Source organism: Onychostruthus taczanowskii, unplaced genomic scaffold, assembly GCF_017590055.1.
Source record: "Onychostruthus taczanowskii isolate IOZ18803 unplaced genomic scaffold, ASM1759005v1 scaffold3, whole genome shotgun sequence".
In the NCBI taxonomy this organism is placed as follows: domain Eukaryota; kingdom Metazoa; phylum Chordata; class Aves; order Passeriformes; family Passeridae; genus Onychostruthus; species Onychostruthus taczanowskii.
The window spans coordinates 6712930-6733349 of record NW_024500349.1 but is presented as its reverse complement, the minus strand read 5'-3'; the positions used below and the strand labels follow the sequence as shown (position 1 = coordinate 6733349).

At 35.6% G+C, this 20420-nt stretch overlaps 1 protein-coding gene across 1 annotated transcript in view; it reads right to left on the bottom strand.

Moving 5' to 3' along the window:
- The window catches only part of MALRD1 (MAM and LDL receptor class A domain containing 1), a 236196-nt gene that overhangs the window by 104858 nt on the left and 110918 nt on the right, over positions 1–20420 (bottom strand). The window contains exons 26-27 of the mRNA XM_041408374.1: positions 12061–12306; positions 10275–10432 (exon numbers count right to left, since the gene is read on the bottom strand). Of these exons, the coding sequence (XP_041264308.1) occupies positions 10275–10432; positions 12061–12306 (404 nt within the window). The remainder of the gene's footprint in view (positions 1–10274; positions 10433–12060; positions 12307–20420) is intronic.

The window sequence follows — 20420 nt, the reverse complement described above, 5'->3', positions numbered from 1 at the left end:
GTACTTCTTACTGAAAGGTATTACACTTACAAGTCTACAGGAAGCAATAGGGAAAGTAACAGCCACCTTTCCTCTTAGAGATGTTTGCTCTACAATGAGACAAATCATACTTAAAATTCCCTTTGACATGGGGAATAAAACAAAGACAGATTAAAGTGGCTGCAGCAGTGGCTGCTCTGGGGGCATCTATGACTTTAAGCAATAAGAATTCGTCCCACCCAGACTGGACAAATTGCATTTTAAAATCAAGTCCTGCGACCTTAACATGTTTCTTAGGAAAAAAAAAAAAAATCTCCCTGCTGTAGAAAGTACAGAGATCTCTTTCTATGATGTCTTTCCTGTGGTAACAGACATAATTTTCCAGGAAAAGGCAAAATGACTGATCTAAAAAAAACCCCATGGGAACACATGTCAGCCACACTCTAATATATATAAGAGAATTTGTAATATCTTTCAAAACAAATACAAATAAAACTAAGATAGAACAGGAAAATCTGTGGCACTTCTTTCTCTTACTTTTTTTTTTTTTTTTTTCAGTCAAAATCCCTCAGAGGTCCTTCCAATTTTTTTTTTTTTTTTTTTTCCCAGTGCAGCAACTAGTACATTACACACTTTTGGTTTATAGTTTCAGTAGCTGTGATAACCTCAATTCTCTGGTTCCACTTCACTTTTTCCTTAGATCTTGCAGACAGTGCAGAAGTTTTGTCTGTGTTTTCTAAATGGATTTATTCCCTGAAGCAAATAAGCACAGAGCTAATTATCAGAAGAGTATAAACCTTTTACTGTGAACTGAGGAAATATTGCAACATTTAAAAAGAGAAATCAAGAAAAATATAGCCACTAAGTGACAAAAGAAAAAGAAAACTCCAAGGGATTTGTGGAAGAATGTACCTTCCCTACCACTTCTACAGTAAAAATTCAATCTCATCACATCAGCTTGGAAAGGGATATTTCAAGATGATGTTTAAGAAGTTTCTATAGCAATGGCATCCTCTGCATAAAATCTGTAGCAGTTAGATTGACATATCCAAAAAAATAAATGGTCGCTTTAGGATATTTTATTATAACCATGATGTTCCTACTTTGGTCCTGACACATGGTAATCTGTACCTTTCTTTCTCATATGACCATATCTTTCATGGATATTATTTATAAAACCATTCAGGTTTTCAACTATATACAGTGAAAATTCTCTTGTTAAACTCTTTAACATTGCTCTTTTCTAGACATGTGGTCTCTTTAAAAGGATTTTACTGCACCATTTTTGTCCAAAAAATCTCAGATCTAACCTGAATAAACACCTCATTTCTCTGCGCAACAAATCTTGGTACAACTTGGAAGGAGAGGACTGCAATTTTTATAGAGATTAAATTCCAGAGAAACTGACTTTAACAGACTACACTTCTAACTAAGGAAAAGTCTAAGATTAATTAATGTGCACCTAGTGAGTCAGGGGAAGATTTCCATTAGTTCTTATTCCTTTCCATAGCCCACATACTCCTAAAACAGCTAGACTGGGAAAAGCAAAAAAGCAGAACTCTCACTCTTTTAGTAACTCTTGAAGAATAGAGCTGGTGTATAAAGGGTTAAAGAGATGAACTTAAATATTTTTTGGCTGCTAATAAACTTTTCGAGAACATACTCCTTCTGAACTCCCATTGAACACAATTCTGAACTGAATCACACTGTCAAAATGCTCAGAATAATGTTGTGCACTGCAGAATCCTTCTTAGCTAATGATATTTCTATGTCATAAATAACCAGAGTCTTCTAGTGTTCACTGATCATTGAAATGAATTAGATGCCTCATGTATCAAAATTTAAATAGTACCTCTTCTGGATCACATTGGAAATTCTGATTTAAAGAAGTTTTTCTTCCATGCAGATCAAACTAAATTAAACTGGAAAACAGTAATATACTAGAGCTGTGCTATTCAGAGGAAAGCGTGAAAGGCAACAGTGAGGTTCTGAGGGGAAGACCAAATAACATCTAAATATAGGCTGAAGATTTTAAAGGCATGAATGGTAGAATAGCTTTATCATCCTGTCACTTAAAAGAAGAAGCACTTTATTCAGATGCCCAAATGAGATGGTATAAATGTACAGAAAACAAGTCTAAGCAAACTGTTTAAAACCTGAAAGATGGTTCACATTTGTGCCTTGATTTATTGATTCAGCCAAATATAGATTGAGTGCCTGGTCCACTGTAATTTCAAACAAAACACGGTTTCCAATAAATGGAGAAGTTAAGGACATAAAATAAAGTCATACAATTGCATTAGCCTAATTTTCCACTGTGGTTTCATATGACCTTTCCACAACCTCTGTCTCTTCTCACATTTCAGTGAAAAAGAAACTGACATTCATAAAATTGGACGCCAAATAATAATTTAAATTATTAATAATAAAACAGCACCCATGGTATAGAACCTCATGTTAGTATAATAAGAAAGGTGTGGTGACATATAATGGTTTAGAGAAAAGAGATGATTTTGAAATTAAAGAAAAATAAGGTCACTTGCACTTTTTTATTCACCACTCTTCAATTGTTTTCTTAATCTAAGTGTTAGAATTAAAAGAAGTTGAAAATATGTCATTGTATTTATATTAAATGACTCTTATCCAACAAACAAGAATGCTTTCCATTATAAGAATTTTTTTTCTCTCTTGAATTTGAAAATTAAGCAAAAAGTTTGGCTCATAATTTTGATTTAGTACAAAAATCTGAAAAGCATCCACAACATATTTTGATAGATACAGTCTCAAAGGCTTAGTGTTTTTTGTTTGGTTGGTTGGTTGTGGGTTTTTGTGGTATGCTCACCCTCTTTAGAAAACAAGCCCCCAATTCTGCTAAGAAAATGCTCATATTTTGATCACACCCAGTTACCACACCTAGTTCACATTACAGCCCAGCATTGCAGCTAAACGTTAAACAATTCTCCACATTTTTTAATTCTATAAGATCCATACTTTTAATAAAGATTTATTTATTAAAAAAAAAAAAAAACAAACACAAAAACCCAACAACTTTCCATATCATCTAAACAACAGGAGCCTAAGAAAAACTAGGATCACAGAGGGTTAAGGCCCTCTACAAATCTGGTATATGGGAGCTAAGAAATGCAATTTTTAGTGTTCACCTTCTATTTGTAGTGCTTCTGCTGAAGGCAAAATCAAATATACCCTGCAGACCACACAGTTACACCCACACATCCCAGACTTAATGCAAATAGTCTGTAACTCCTGATTTTAGTAGTATTATTGTGTCATCTCTCACGACTGCATTAACTTAAACAGAAAATCATATTAACATGGTTTCTTCAGTTTTAAAATCAGTTTAAAATTCATTATTTGACCTCGCTGATATTTTTTAATCACAGATATGGCCTGGTAAACCTTGCAGAAGCAAGTTACAAAAGAATGGGGACATGGGGAAGTGCTGAGGGAAGCTGGAAACCTGAGGAGTATGACTGAGGAGAAAGACCTTTTGGAAGAATTTGAGTCTACAAAGAGGAGAAACTGCTCTGAAAGGACTAAGGGATTTCCACAAGTGGGCAGGAAATTAATCTCTGAGCTGCAATGACCCTTTCACCAGCAAGCACTGTGAAGTTACTGAGTAGTGGAAGGTTTTGTTTGCACAGCAAGATGGTGGGAGGAAACTGGTGCCTCTCAAGCTCCCCCTGCACTGACACTATTATTCTCTGCTGCAAACAATACCTGCTCTCTACAATGCTCTTCCATGCTAGTGCATGCAATGATAAGACAATTCTACCTAATGCTATGGGGTCAACCTACAAACAAATACACTTAGAGATTATTGCAGTCATAAATATGTGTACTTAAAAATTCCAAGTCTGACTTTCACAGGAAATTACCAGAATCGGATCCTCACACAACTGTGAAATAAATTATGGCAAATACAGAAAAACAGCTGTTTAGGGTGGTTTTGAGGTTTTTTGTTTGTTTGGTTGGTTGTTTTGTTTTTTTGGGGTTTTTTTGTTGCTTGTTTGTTTTTGTTTTGTTTTTGTTTTTTATTTTGGTTTTGATTTGTTTTTGGTTTGGATTTGGATTTGGATTTTTGTTTTGGGAGTTTTTTCGGGTTTTTTGTTTGTTTGTTTGTTTTGTTGTTGTTGTTGTTGTGGGGTTTTTTTATTGTTGTTGGTTTGGTTTGTTTTTTCTTCCTGAAGCTAACGAGAATTCAAAGCTGAAGGTCAGAAAAAGAAAAAAATCTGCAAGGATAAAAATTGGACTCTTGTGTTAAGGACCCTTATTGATTAATCAAAGTAATTTTAAGCACACTACAACTTGGTACTGCAAGCCTGCCAAAGATCAAGGACTATCTTCATCTTCATGACACTAAAACTGATCTGTGAATTAAAAATAAAAGTTGCATTAAAGGAACACAAAACCTGTAACAAATTAATATTCTGCACAATGAGTGCTAGTGCTACCTCTGATTTTGATGAAGTTTCACAGTATAACATTTGCTCAGTTTGAAAAAAAGAAAGATGCTTTTCTCAGTGGAAGACCGAAGGGGCTTTGGGATGTTAAAAGAGATGAGGAAAAAAAAAAAGAAAAAAAAAACCCCAAGATCTTCCACCTTTGCTGAGGTCAAATGGAACTCTTAGAAATGTTCAGGTTTTTTCTTAGAACATTTCTAAGAAATTTGGAGAGTTTTTTCCAAGTCAGGTTGTTGATCAGGAAAATAAGATACTGTCTTGGGATTTTAGATTGATCAATATTTTATGCTTTGTAAAAGGTATCAGCAGGCACAAGGTTACACCTTGCATTATTTATTATCTCAAAAAAAAGGTTAATTAAATTTCTGAGTTCTTCAGAAGAAGAGGTGTGGAAAATGCTCAAAGCCCAAGGCTATACCTCAGAGGCTATTGTTCAGACAAAGTCCTATGCCTGTTTCACAGTTATTACAAAAATATCTGATTTTGATGTCTGTTGCTGCAGTAAAAATCATTAAACAGCAGCTCTGTGATCCTTCAAGGATCTCTGCCCTGAGACCCATTTAAATCACAACTTTCACTGCTGAATGCATGCCCTGAAAAGTGCTAGAAAAGAGCAAAATATGTCGGACCACCAAAGATCCCAGAGTCACTTCAAAGTCTCACATGGTAAAAAGCAGCAATGTGACAGCAGTCCATGAGATTATGGGGCGACAAATCAATAAAGTAAATCACTCACAGAGGTCTCTGACTTGAGGAATGGGTTCAGTGAAACAACACTTGGGAGCTGTGCAGTCTGGAGGAGATTGAAGGTGCATTTGTTGTCTATGCCACATGATGCTATTTGGTGCCAGGCTGGGGTAGAAATTAGGAGGGTGGTACTAGCTCTGGGACACACGGCTTGTGACTCCAGGTGGAATGTTGCAGGCTGTTCTGAGTTACTTCAATGACTCTGTGTGCATGCCTCTGTTTTATAACCAGGCACCGCCCTGCACGACAGAGACATGCCCTAGTCACACCAACCCTATATACTTCATTGCCCTCACCCCCTCAGTGAGGAAAAAGCCAAGTTCTCAAAAATTTTTTTAAAAAATCCTTAAAATTCACATATGAACAATTTCACTTACATGTGTTTCTAGAAAAATAATGACTGTAGGTTACAAATTCTCTGATACAGCTCTTGTCTTCACAAGAAGGATGCCAAAATACAATGGTGATTCTTTAACTCTTTTTAAAAATACTTTCTTCCTTCAAAGGATGTTCAAACATATTATTCTCTGTCATCAACTCTTTGGAATGACTGCTAACATCTGGTTACAGTATAGGAATACAATGAATTATGTTCTTCCAGTAACTGACAATAAGATTGAAATAACTTCCTAATGTACTCATCTGGGAAAATAACACACACTTAATGGTATCTGCATTTACCTACAGTTGTGCATAATTGTTTGTACCTTCTATGTTAGCTCTTTTTGAAAATTATGCTTTCCATGAAAACTGATTTATTTCTATTTAATCAGTCTCTCATTCTCAATTTGCTTGGATATATGCTTATGTCATTGTGTCAAAACCAGGCCTAAAACAACACTGTTTGAAACAATGCCTAAAAAGATGAAAAGTGCTGTTTGAGATTCAGGAAATATGAATAAAACATTTTCTTGCCCTGGGAAATAAAGAGGCCATAAAAGTTACTCTTGACAAGTAATACTCTATTTCACAGTATCTCCACTGATTCCCTTCAGAACTCTTGGGACTAATATTCTGTAATTTTCTCTCATTAGTCAGATGACATTTCATTGACTCAACTACAAGTTTTAATAACAGTTCACAGGTCAGTAATGGGAGTAAATAGCTTAAAACTGCGTCCTTTTCAGAGTTGTAGATACTCATTAAATAAAAGCCATTACCACTATGCAGCTGTGTGGAACTAAATACTAGGGAAAATTACTCTTTGCTATTAGTTTTAAAGAATTTTGCTAATACCTTAATTTTGTCTACAAAATAAACCTTATGTGTCTGTTTACGAAATCTACAGATAACCTACATTTTTTGGAGCATGATTTCAGCAAACTCTTAAGTAAAGCATTCAAGCAAATCTTTGAAAACTTAATTTTTTCCTCTAGTTTCATGGAGGTCAAGTAATCTGCTTTGAGGCTACCTGAATCCAATGCAGTTTCTGACTTCTGCATTAATGTGAGGGATTGATTGTTTTTCATGCAGTCAGTGAGAAGAATCAATGTAGAAATACACACTCTATTTTATGCTGTGAGGTAGAATAAGCAGTTTCCTTAAGCCTTATTCTTGAGTGACTTCCCATAGAAGTGGGGTCAATTATATTGATTTGTGAAAATGTGATTTTAAGCTACTTGATCCTACAAATACAAATGTCCAGAATATACCAGCTGGCATCTGCAGAACCTCTGCTGCAGATTTTCATGTCCACAGCCTGGGATAGTAAATTTAACTCCATAAAAATGGAATTCTAACCATGGAATTAGAAAATCCACTGTGACTCATCTCCACCGGAGCCGCGGCACCGGCTAAGCCGTACATTGCTGCACGACCGACACTGGGCTGGGCTGGTGAAAAGCAATGACAATGCCAGGGGAACAACTGTGGGGGCTCCCAGCTCTGGCTGAGAAGCAGCAGCCGGGTGACAGGGTCTGTGCTGCAGCAGCCCTGAGCAGCTGAGGAGGCTGGATGCTGGATGCTGGCTCCAGCTGCCTGCTGCCCCGGCCACGTTAGGCTGCTGCTGCCACAGAATAAACGGGGCTGGGCTTCACTCGCCATGCACTGGTCAGGACTTCTTGTTTTCCTGACTGTCCTTATGTCTTTGCTCATTTTTAACTGGATGGAATTAATTAAATGCCTGGGTAAGGTCCACTGGAACTTGCTAATGAGATCCTGTGTGTATTGGCCTTGTTATTGTCAGCAGAGGGAGTTGCTAATGACAGGTTTCACCTGTCTCATTCAGCTGCATATTTTTGGAGGCTTGTTTCAAGTCTTTGAAAGAATCTTCCCCTAATTGTACTGGAACCTAAATTATCTTTTTTAAATTAAAATGTCTATGCAAAAATAATTGACACTGATAGAATAAAAACTATTTTCAACAAGTGGTTTTATCATTTGTTGCTGATTTCCTTCTGCTTCTTTTTTTTTTAATTGCAGGGACAACCTAAGCAGTTGTAGAAAGCTTATTTTAGATCAACAGAATAATGAAATGTATTATCACTTTCAGCTAATAATTCTTGCTTGCCTCTCTATAAGCATGTTTAAAAATACACAGTTTCTTCTGATTCATAAAATAAACTGAATGCTGTGCCCAACATGTGATGAGGTGCCCAACCACCAACACTAAACAGGCCCAGTGAACATGCTGCACCTGAACTTTGAAATATCTCCTACAATGGATGGTGTTCTCTTACAACTGCCACAGTCAAGACTACAATGTCTCAAAATCTCACTGGAAAAAGTTTTAATTATATCTTGATTTTGATTAGGTCTTTGATTTGATCTTGATTCCAGATCTCTTTGGGGAATATTCTGTTTGCTTTTGCACTGCTACCAAATCTTTGTAATTTGAATTCAGATGTATGGTGATTTGCATATTTCAATCTTCATAAGTAGCTGCACTGTCAATATCTTTTGTTTACACAAATGTTCAAGGGGTCAATTTGAAAAATACTATACATTTGCAGCTAATTCACAGCCTATCACTTGGACTGGATTATTATTATTCCATATACAGATGATTTTCTTCAAAGAATATGTAGTACAATTTCAAGAGAAAATAAAATCAAAACAACAGTAACTTCAGAGAAATTCCATTAGGAAAATGTATTGATTTTCTCCAGCTGCAAACTTTAACAAAAGAGGTTCATGCTTGGCTATATTACCCTTTTAGGATCTTTTAGTTTTATTTTTGGTTGCTGTTTATCTCATAATCTGAGATAACACTTTTAGTGTGATATATAATCTTAGACTTCTTGAAAGTGGGCAAGAAGTGCTTATATTAAGAAAATATATTGATGCACAGCATGAAGTATGATTTTTCTAAAAATGGTTTTTTACCTTTTCTTACCGTTTTTGTTCCATTGTGATAATTCTAGCAGAAGAGAATTTTTTTCCTCATTCTGCTTCTAAAAATATTTCCTCATCTTATTTTTCATCACTGTTCCACTGTATATACAGTCTTGATCCTCAGTTAAACTTTGAATGGATGGAATGACTTCAGCCAGACACAGTTTGCTAAGTTTTGAAACTTGAGATGGTGATTACCTTCCCAGATCACCTCATCATCTTTTATTTTCAGCTAATCACCACCTGGAGATCTGTCTTCATTGAAATTAACTTTAAATCAAGGGATACTCAATCTGGATGGAAATATTGAGATATTCCAGTTTGAACCAGCAGGAGAAGCTTCAGTATGACTTCCCATGACTATGTGTTGTTTAATTAGATTATATTCCTGCAGAAAATGCTAAATAGAAACTCCAATTAAAATATGGACTTATGGGTCCTTTTAACAGCATAACAAGTGAAGTTAAGTTGATCTGCAAAAAATCTCAGGTACAACAATGGAATAATTTTGCCTCCTTTACAAATTTGAGCCTTTCTGGGGAAAAGAGCTGTATGAAAACATCTCAATAAATATACAGTTACTTGATGACTGGTCTGTTGTTATTTGTAGGCGCTTGGACTAATTAATGAAAAAAATCTCCTGATGCCTGTCAAAGGGTTCATTGTTTTTTTATATTTCAGGCAGACATATTTTAGGTTGTATCTCTAGGTACTAAAATATATTGAAGCCTTTTATCTTTCAGGCTTTTAAATCATTTTTATATTTTTATTTTAAATTATTTTTATATTTTATCCAGAATAATCTAGACAAATAATTTTTAGTAATTTGTTTTCAAGGAAAAAATCTAATTTATCAGTTAAAGTTAAGTCAGCCAACATATGCATTGGAAATAGAACAAAAACTTTAATGCAGGTCACCAAGACATTATTAGAGATATTGTAGGAAGGGAAGTTAAATGACACATGGCAAATAAATTGCACCATGATTTGTACTTGAATAACCAGAAGAGATGCACAGATACAAGTAAACACAAACACATATTTGGTCACTGTGTCTGAAGAACATTGGTTATTAATTTCTACATAAGTATTAATTTCTAGTCTGAACCATATTATGATTTAAAAAAGGTTTTTACAAGCAGGTAATCCTTTTTAATGAACAGCAAAGGAACAGCCAATTTTTTACAAATGTCTCAGTTTTCACTTGCATATTAATAACTAGACAGTATTTTTAAAATATGTTTTGGTCATCTCACATTTAGTGAAGGAAAAAATATTTTGACATAAAATTGATTGTAATCTGTACCCATTTATATAAAAATATTTAATGCAGTCATATTTATGCATTTTATTCTCAGTTTGTATGTGTTGGCAATTTTTTTTATGTCTTCTCATCAGAACAATAGGGCTGCATATGGATAAACACCAATAAGGATGTCAGCAAAATATGAAAATAGCCTCACATGGAAAAAATAAGAGAAAGGTACTATGTGTGAAGAGGGGAAGATAAAAAGAGGATTTGAAAAGATTTTCTTTGGCTTTTCAGATGGCTTTTCTTGGAAAAAAAATGCTAAAAGCACTTTTAAGATACTGGAGCACAGAAGCAGGATGTGTGTGGGAGCTCTCCCAGTTCTGTCAGCTAAACAACAGAATGTCACAGTGCTGAGACACTCTGCAGAGCATGAACAGCCTTACAGGTATAATACACTCAAAAGAGAAGGGGTTTTTTGTTACCTTAATCAGAACCTGAGTATGTCCCATGGCTTTTGATGACTTGAAGTACCAGAAGCTCATCACACAAGTTCCACTTGATTCTTTCCATATGGAACTCTTCACATGGGCTTTTTCATTTATTAGGCTTATTGCAGTGGCCTCAAGATATAGGAAATGTCCTGAAATTGAATTATATATTACTGAAAAAATGTTTTACATTTTCAAATTAGATTTCAAAACTCAGTAAAGTAAATGCAGAAACATATGAAAAACACTTCCCTCATAAGTCTCATACTAGTCAACCTCAGCTCAGGAGAAAAAATGACCAGTTCCCATTCCTTATGCTCTTCTTATATCAGGAAAAAACTGGTGGTAGCACCTTAAGATTTAGGTGGACTTGTGTAGAAGACTGGGAACTCTTCCATGTTTTCTGGCTACTTTGATTACAGTCCCTGCTGAACTGCAGTAGTTGCAATTCTGACAATACATCACACAATAGCTGCATCATGATAAATTTCAAGATAAAGTCTCCTGAAAGGTAATCTTCAAAATAGCAAGCCACGCTATATAAAAACCTATGAAACAGGAAAAAAAAAATTATGCATGTATAAATCACTAGGTATCCCTAATGGTTCATATTATCTTTGGTCATTTTTACTCTGTTTGAATATTAATGAACATATAAATTATTTAGTCAGAGGAAATTACAAAATTAGATGCCTAGAGTTAGTATTTTTCAACACTGATATGGTCCTTGAGCCTCCCATCTTTATTTTTTAATCAGAGCATAAAAAATTCTCCCGTTTTCAAATTCTTTTTTTTTTCCTTTGTACAAACAAGAAATGTGTATTTGACATAAACATAAATGTAGCACAGAAATTGTAATTGCATATCTACTAATGTTTGTATATGAATTAGGCAAAAAAAAAATTACTTCACTAGATAACGCAGAAGCAAGTGGGTTCACTCTAACTTTGACATTTCCCTAGCTCAGATATGACCATAGATGTTTGCGATGGTGTTATGGGATCAGAAATCTGCTTTTTCTGTGAAGTCAAACATATATTTAACAAATGTAGTGGTGTATTTGTGATAATATTTTAAAAATATGTATTACTGACAATGCAAATGAATTTTTTTTCTACATATTTTGAAGTTTATTGGGTTTTGTCCTTCAGCAGTTTGTGTAAACATTCAGTGACTACTATCATGCCTTTGTACAACTCTGCTGTGAATATATCAGTTTAAGGTCAGTTCTGAGCTCAGCTTTGGTAACATCTTTGAGCTACAGGACCTTCAAAAGCAAAGTGTGAAGGCACAGAGCTTGTGGCAAGAACAAGAGCAGATAACTGAGTGCTTTGGCCAAAACAAACCAGGACATGCACTAACAAAGGAGATTTGTTTCTTTAAATTCACTTATTTAACATTATCTAAAATTAAAATATGAATAGTCACTATGGGGAACTGAAGTGTAAGCTTCCTGAAAATGACCTCAAGCTCCAGAGGAGTGGGACCCAGTAGATCGCAGAGCTGAGCTAACTCACCTTTGCAAATTGCAACCAGACCAAACGCCTCTCTGCAGACAAATATCAAATTATCTTGCCGGACTCATATAAGAAACAACTAAGATTCAATTTTCCTAAATTAAAATTATTGTACAATGGCAGTTAATAACTTTATATTGTAACACATCTAATTCATTAGAAATGACACCCTGATTAGAGATTTTAGAACTCCCCTGCTGCCTGTGGCTATATGAGACATTTCGTGAAGACAATGATCCCTTACTAGTGAACTAACAACATACCAGTTCTATTTCCAAGCGTGTGGTCCCCGGGAGGTCTAAGACTTTGAGGCGAGCTGACCCCCAGCACCCAGTGAAAATTGTCAGCCAGGGAATTCTGCCAGCCACATCTGCCATTCTCAAAGGTACAGGAAGTTCCGCATTCACTCTCGTCTGTATTATCCCCACAGTTGTCTTCAAAATCACAGCTTTGTTCTGGTCTGTAACACTTGCCATTCTGGCACTGCCTATGGCCATGTGAGCAGGAGCCTGAAAAGAGAAGAATGAGGGTGTCCTGGTGAATCACAGTGCCGTGCATCCCAGCAAGGTTACTGGAAGGTTACATTACAGAGAGCTTAATATTTAGGAGAAGGAGGGTGGTCCAGAGTAGTTTTATTAAAAGCCTTTGGTTCCCCTGAAGTACCAATCCATTATCAGTTTATTTCTTTTGTATTTGGTCAAGTGATTGCCTAAATAAATGACTGTTTCCCTTGTACAGCCTCAGAGGGCAAGCTCCAGCCAGGCATTCCATCATTAACAAAGCTTTCTAGTCTGACTTAATTGCTGGCATTCTCCTTTCATGTGGTGTTGGATTGAATCATTTTATCTTAGCTGCAAAGTTGAGCCTACTTTAGGAGCCCTAATTTGGAAGAAAAAACTTTTCTGTTTTAACTACAGAAGTTTGCCTTTTAATGGATTTTTTTTATGAGTTCAGTAGGTTGATGGTGTCCTTTTTGTGCAGTCTTCCTGCCATTACTGAGGAATAATTCTACTATTGTACAGCCTAAAGATTGTAGGACTCAGACACAGGATCTATTTCCAAGTTCCATGTTTTCGTTTCAGATCAGTTTCTGCAGGACTCTGAATAAAATGTAGCAACTTCAGCACATTCTGTAATCAAGAGGGGAAAGACAACATTCTGAAACTGACCCCTTCCCACTTTCCTTGTACATTCTGCCGTGCCAGAAATAAAAGAACAAGAATAATTTTACTTGAAAATAGGAGTATGACTATATGAGCTCAACAGACAAAATTAGAATATGTACATGTCTAAAAGTTGCACAAGTATAGAGAGAATCTGAGTTAATTGATGCTGAAAATCACATGGCGCTAAAAACTTGTTTCCATTACCATTGTATTAATTCAAAGGAGCTAAATGACATTCACATAAGGCTGGATTTTATTAAGTGGTCCAAAACCCAGATTTATTAGTAAAAAGAGGATAAGAGATGGGCTATTCAGCTGTCATGTTGGCAAACTCCATCCCAATTTTTTTCAGACAGACACTCTAAATTACACATACTCCAAAGGGAAAAATAAAATTATAAGAACCCTTTGCTGTAGGTTTTGGTTAAAGTGAAAACAAGTCACTTTATTTCTCAATATCAGCTAAAGAAAACAAGTGTTAACATCTCCTCTTCAAGTTAAAATCCTCCTAATGCAATTCTTAATAAAATAAATTTAAAGTACAAATACATATTGGAATATGATAGAAATATATAGCAAGATTTCCAGTGAAAATATTAATTTTTAATTCCTGATTTCTTAGGAACATAAAAATATGCATCAGGTTTGCTCCAAAAGACTGTATATTATTTGGCTTTTAACAATTACTCAGAGAAAGGAGGAAAAATTCCTGATCAAAAGGAAGCAAGTAAAAATAAAAGTCTGATACTGACTTTGAAAGTCAAGAGCATCAGGCAAAGATCTCCAAATATGGAGACAAGAAAAATGGGTGATCTCTGACCAGAAGAAAAAGACTTGTTTGAAGTTCAAATCTAGAAGTTTAAAAAATCAGTGAGAATTTTATTAGTACACCATCTCTGAAAACAGTCCTGGTCAAAAGAATGGTGCAATAGTATTGATGAATCAAGCAGTGTCCATCAGAAACTTCTATCAATCTTCAGAATTTCAGTCATCTCTCTTGTATCCCAAAGGCTGACAGAGATTTATTATAAAATTTCTGCCTAATTTAAGTGACATATATTTTTAGGAGCTGGTTATTATAATCCTACTCTTCTTTTAAGTGATTGCAGTAAGAATTTATCAAAACATTTATTTTGTCAGCAAACTAGGAACTTAATTTTAAGGATGCAGTTCATGCCTTGAAATATTTTACTTTGAGGTTCAATGATCGATAGTTTCAATAACTATTGAATTTTGATGTCCCTTTGTAGCATTGTTTCCAATTTCAGGTTTAAAAAAAAAAAAAAAAAAAAAAAAAGCAGAGTTGAAAAGTGGAAGTCTTTGTTTCCTGAGGAAAAACAAAAAAATCCGTCTTGAATCCTGGCATGAATGAATCTTTCCAAGCATGTGTAATGAATGATATTACACTGCCTGAGTCTGTAACGTGACTTGCTTCTGGATGTACTTCCATAGTATTGCTTCTCTTTAAATGACATTTCTAAGGCTTTAAAACTGTAGGGGGAAAAAAAAAATTCACCAACCAAACAAACAAACAACCTTCCCTTCCCCTAGAAAACAACCCCAAATCTACATGAAAAGGAATTTTTAGAGCTTTTTTTCTTCCCTACTTTCTCTTAATCTTATTTGTTCAAACACTCTGTTACATAGATTCCTGTGGGTATGAGAGAGGTATTTAATTGAGAGGAGCTTCTCCTTAACAAGGTTCAGTAAACCTTTTCTCCAATCAGTGTTTCTTGAAGATTATTTGTGGGTAGACTTTTTGTCCTGCATATATACACTAGGCTGCAGTAGAGCCTTAGGGGCTGTTAGAGCCCCTTTCAGATAAATATATTTTATCTTATCATTATATATATCCTTCAGACAAATAATCTTTGAATTGAGGAGGATTTATACAACAGAGGAAAACAGCTGCATCAGTTAGTAATCCCCTTGCTCATATACCCTGACCAAAATCAACAGGTAAAACATTTATATTTTTAAACAGGTTTTAGAAGAAGGATTAATTTCCATATTTTATAAGGGTGTTTTTCTTAAATGTATTTTGAAAAAAAAGAAATTTACCTGCAAACATCAAGAGAGAAAATAATTTTTTCTTGAGGACAGCCTATCTTATTGTTGAAAACTGAGGCAAAGAAGGTCTCAAGTACTCAGCCTTTTCCTCATCCTTTCCTCATATTCCCCTCTGCATTCAATAAGGAATGGAGGTTTTTCTTGCCACTCATTTTGCTATTAATGTATTTATAAAAATATTTTTATTATCCTTTCCAGAAGTGTCTAGATTATGTTCTAATTGGGATTATTTTAAAGTTTAATAAGATGTTAACCATCTTAAACTTATTATATTTAATAACATAAGCATGGATGTTTTCCAAACCAAAACCAAATCAAATGAGATAGTTTACAATTACTGGAATAACCCATCAATAGGTGTGACAATCTAGAGCTGCTTCAAAATATTTTCAGATTTTATTTACATTCAGAGGGCTAGAAGCATACCTTCTTCTAAATCAAAGCTCCTGTAGAACCATAGTCTGGTACAGAGGCCAGAGTAATTAATCAGCAGACTAAGTGTGACAACCCAGGGATAGGGGCTCTCTGGATAATTTAGATCTCTGAGTTTTTCCCTGTAAAAATTACTCCATTATCCTTCTTGCTCTGAGTTGACATTACTGTATGACTGAAATCTATGTGTCCTTAAAAAAATAATTTGTCAACAAGAACATCTTTCCTCTAGTAACTCACTACTATAACCCAAGGACACAGAGAAAATGCTTTCATCACTTGATGATGATGCTTGGTAATACTGAATTGTCAATGCAGGAATGTGAAAAATGCATCTCATTTCAAAAGCAAAGCTTTACAAATTAAAAGAATTTTTAAAGACTTTCAATTGTTGGGGTGTTAGGAAAAAGAATGATTTAAAATGCATTATAGTGTATCAGCTTTTTTTTTAAGGAAAAAGGCTTTATTTTCTCGAATGGAGTGCAAACATTTGGTTTTGCAAGCCTTGCAAGTACTTTGACATATTGATTTGCATTCTGAACAACTGAAAGTTAGAAAAACAACAGCTTGAGTTCATTTGCAAGAGGGACTTTTAGAACTGTTGCTGTTCAATATTATTGTCTCTGTCCATGACAGAGCACTGAAGAATCTTTTTTTTGTTTGTTGGTATTTCGTTATTAGAAAAGTATTGATTTTTATCAGTCACTCAATACTCTTTAAGACATACCCAATCTGGGACACATTCAATGGGTCATAACCTGGTGCTTTGCTTTATTTAAGGTTACCAGAAATTCTGACCTGAAGGCAAGAGGGGCTACTCAGTCCCTCTTCACACTGAGTTTACTGCATATACTATAAGCAGGGCAATACTAAAAATGATATTATAAAGATCAAAAGATTCAGTTTCAATTGCTTAGATGCATGCGAATGTGTATTCACAAGAAATGAAAAGAACAAAGTATTTTCAACTCCCCCACTCTTACAGTGCTGGCATACTAATATCTTCAGTAATATAAATAGTGCATACTTTCCATGTTGTTTGAGTAATTCTACACCTATTTATTCTATAATGCATACTAGTAGGGAGACTTGAAAAGAAATTTTTAGTTAGGTGTTAAATCTCCATGCTGAATAAGAAGAGACCTGGGGCTGGATTCATTGAAAGATACATTACAATAGCATTGACTGGTGTGCTCCTTGCCAGAAAACTAAAATAAGATGCATAGTCCATGTTAATATTGTTATTCCAGTGCTAATCAGGTGGTCTATGTCTCCAGCATGAAGAAAAGGACAAGCAAGGAAAACTATTGTAACAGGACACACACTTAACAGTGTGCACAGTGGTACATCAGTTCTTTTATAAGTCTTCCCTTTCCAAAGCCATGTTGAAATTTATAACCTATCTTCTTGAGGGTGGACTTAGAAATACTAAGAGAAAAGGAATTTATCTCTAATTTTTAAGCAAAGCTTTTCCAGAAACAATAATATTCATAATATGCTTCTACTATTGTGAGAAAGACTAAATACTAACCAAAGTGAAAAGCTTAACTCACACTCCTGAGTTTACTCTTAGCAAAAATCCAAAATAAAATTATATTGTACAAAATTTTGGGTTGCCATGTTCTGGCTCAAATAAATGAAATCTAAATCTATTTAGTGCCTGAATTCCTTAGTAAAGACACAGAAAAATATTCCTTAGGTATCAGATCCAAAATCCTGAAAATTTGTCAAAAATTTGCTCCATGTCCTCTAGAAGTACAACTTGAAGCTCATGTGAAATGCAATACAACTATAGGCTGGCATCTTGCCTGACGCAGATCAATGTAAAAGTGCTTTTATGAGAACCTGGTGTGGTGCATAACTGGTAACATCTCTACCTTAGAGCCCAAAATGGTTTAGCTGTGACCTCTGGTTTAATGGTCCAACTGCTATCAGATTGTTTGGAGGGTGGAAAAGGCATGGCATCTGCGTTTCCTGGTGCCAAGAAAAGGCTCTGGTCAGTGGTTTCACTGGCGGCATTTCTGATGGGAGAAAAGTCTGGAGATTGAATCTAAAGTACGGCTAAATCAGAACAGTTTGAACATGAGAAATGGGTTGCAGAAACTCTGGATAGCTGAGGTATGTCAGAAGGGAATTTCTACAAGGAGATCAATGAAAAGTTGGTTAAACAGTGAACTAAAAGCATTTTATGATGTTATAACTGAATCTGAAGTGGGGGAGATCTTCACTGGCGGCATGGAATATGTGACTGTTTCATATTCTCCACCATACCCCAAGCTGTTGCCCAAAGCTTATCGTGGGAGGTGAAGCTGCAGTGCAGTGATAAATCACCTTTGTACAACTTGCCGGAGCTGCTCAGTAAATGTGACAGGTGGAAAGCACTTCCCTCAAATCCTACTCAAAGCCTAAGCAACCAGTTCTAATTTAGAGTCACAGCCCTGACTCTGAGACCAGAGGACATTGTCCTGGCCAGATTTAACCTTGGCGAGAGAGGACAGTGTCCACGGAGTCTCAGAACCTGGGAAACATTGGTTCCAGGACTTAAAGTATGAAGAAAAGTATATTGAGAAACCTTTCTCTGGCAAATAAAGTCATGTAAAAACACATAGAATAAGCAGTAAAAAGTCTTTCTATTATATGCCCACAAGACTTCAGATGTTTCCCAGAAAATTGCATTTTCTTCAACATGTTAGACACTATGAGGTGGTCCAGTCATGTCCTTAATTTGACATATAACTCTTCAATATTCAAAGGGGAAGATAACAAAAAATACATCTATTATCAGCTGGGGATTTCTACGATTTATGAACGTCAACCTCTTCCCTTAAATCAGTAGTAATATTCAACAATACAAATGTAAACTACAAAGGAAATTGTTCTGGAGAATTCCCACTAGTGTACAGATGGGATTAAAGCGAGAAAGAATTGCAAGAAACATAATTTGCTCAGAATTTATATGGTAAATTGCAACACAAACACAGTTATATGAAAAATTTTCAGACATATGTGAGTAAGGGTCAGGTGTAGGAGAAATGAAAACTGCCCAAAACTGATTAAATTGATTGTCATGACCCCTATGAATCCTCATCTGTCATTACACAGGAATAAATTTCAGGATTACTGCATTTACCACCTTCATCTGAAGAGTACATGATGATTAAAAGATTTCATTGATGTCTTGAGCAGCCTTCTGCACACATTTAAGCCTCCACTGAAGAGGTTAACAGGAAAATGAAAAATGCCTTATTCTTGATGGAGGAGAAAGATATCAACAAACTCCTTAATCACACAGTATATGGTAGAAATGTAGCTTCAAATATGTTCAGCTTTTCCCTTCCTCTGAGTTACATGTTTGTTCTCAGACACATGAAAGAAAAAGACTAAAATTTTATCCATAAAGTCAGCAAAAGTGCTTGGAGGTGAGGTTCTGAAAGCAACAAGGATTAGTCTTGGCACTGTTATGTCTCCTAGTGCTATTAAGGAATTCTGTTCCTTATCTTTTTTCCAGCCAGGATAAACAATTAAGACAATTTTTTTTTTTTTTTATTATTCTCACTTAATCCAGTCCAGTCCAGTCATTTATTCCTGAAAGCATGAATACCTTTATTAACTGCGCCATCATTCAGCACGTGTTCATGTTTACCAGCACACTTTGAGGTGAGCAAGTAGTAGCACATCTGCTACAGCAAGTGACTGAACATGGAAAGAGCAGAACAGTTCATGGTTAGAAAAACAACCCTGATGAAATTGCTTGATGCCACTTCACAGGATTTCCACAGAGCTTACCATGTAAGCTCTGCCATTCAGCTTTCCTCTGCTTGGAAAGGAAGCTAAGGGAAATACAGAGAAAAGTACCAACAGTCCTGAAACCCAGAGAACAACACTACCTAAACCCCTCATATTTACCTAGCCCAAACCTTCATCTCTAAGTCCAATAGCAGCTGAGTAATTTCTTACACAATCTTCTTTTGAAGCTTTGACAATTTCCTTCAAACTACTGCTTGTCATCAGAGTGGATCTCATGAGCAAAGTGGATATTGTTGACAGGAGAACTGCCAAAGCCTCAGCTCTGGACCTGAGGAGAGCAGATCTCAGACTGCTCATGGAATTAGTTATTAATGTTGCCTGGGAAAATGTTTTTACAAATGCTGGGGTCCATCAGTGCTGGTCACTTTTTAAACATCATCTCCTAATAAAGGCACAGAAGCAGGCAATTCTCAAATGCTAGAACTCAAGCAAGTGAGGCAGAAAGCCATCTTGTTGGAACAGGAATCTTCCCTAGGAAAAAGGGCAAAAGAAGGTATATGGCCAGCAGCAGCAAGGGCAGGTGATAGGGGGAAAACACAAATATGTTGCTTTATACTGTAGGGAAAAAAAACTGTGTGGCAAAAGCTCAGCTGAGCAGAGCTGTGGGGGGACAATAAAAAGAGTTTTTTTCTAATATATTAATGGCAATTGACCCACTACAGGATGAGGATGGTCTCCTCACAAACAGGGACAGAGACAAGGCAGAGGAGTTTAACACATTCATTATCTCTTGTCTTCAACATGGATGATGGACCAAGGGGCTGATCTGACTTAGAGCAAAAAACAGTTGTGGTCCTTCCACAGGCAAGAATGCTTAATAAATTATGGCAGTTAACAGTCTTTATACCTCATATTTGTGTTTTAACTTTGCTAATCCTAACGTTAAACAGCATCCAGGCACGTCTTGGGATAGTTAGGTACCTTGTGAAATTAAAATAACATTTTAATTGGAAGTCATATTCTGTTGAAAAATTTGAGAACAAAAAAAAATCAGAGAATGAAAATGAAGCTGTGCAGTGAGTTGCCTGAAATCTTTCATCATGTGAACCACAAAATATAAACTAAACTTTCAAATAAAGGTTACAAGCATCTTGTTCAAAATAATGTTTTCCTTTGTCTACGGTACCTCATGTTGAAAATGTAAATTC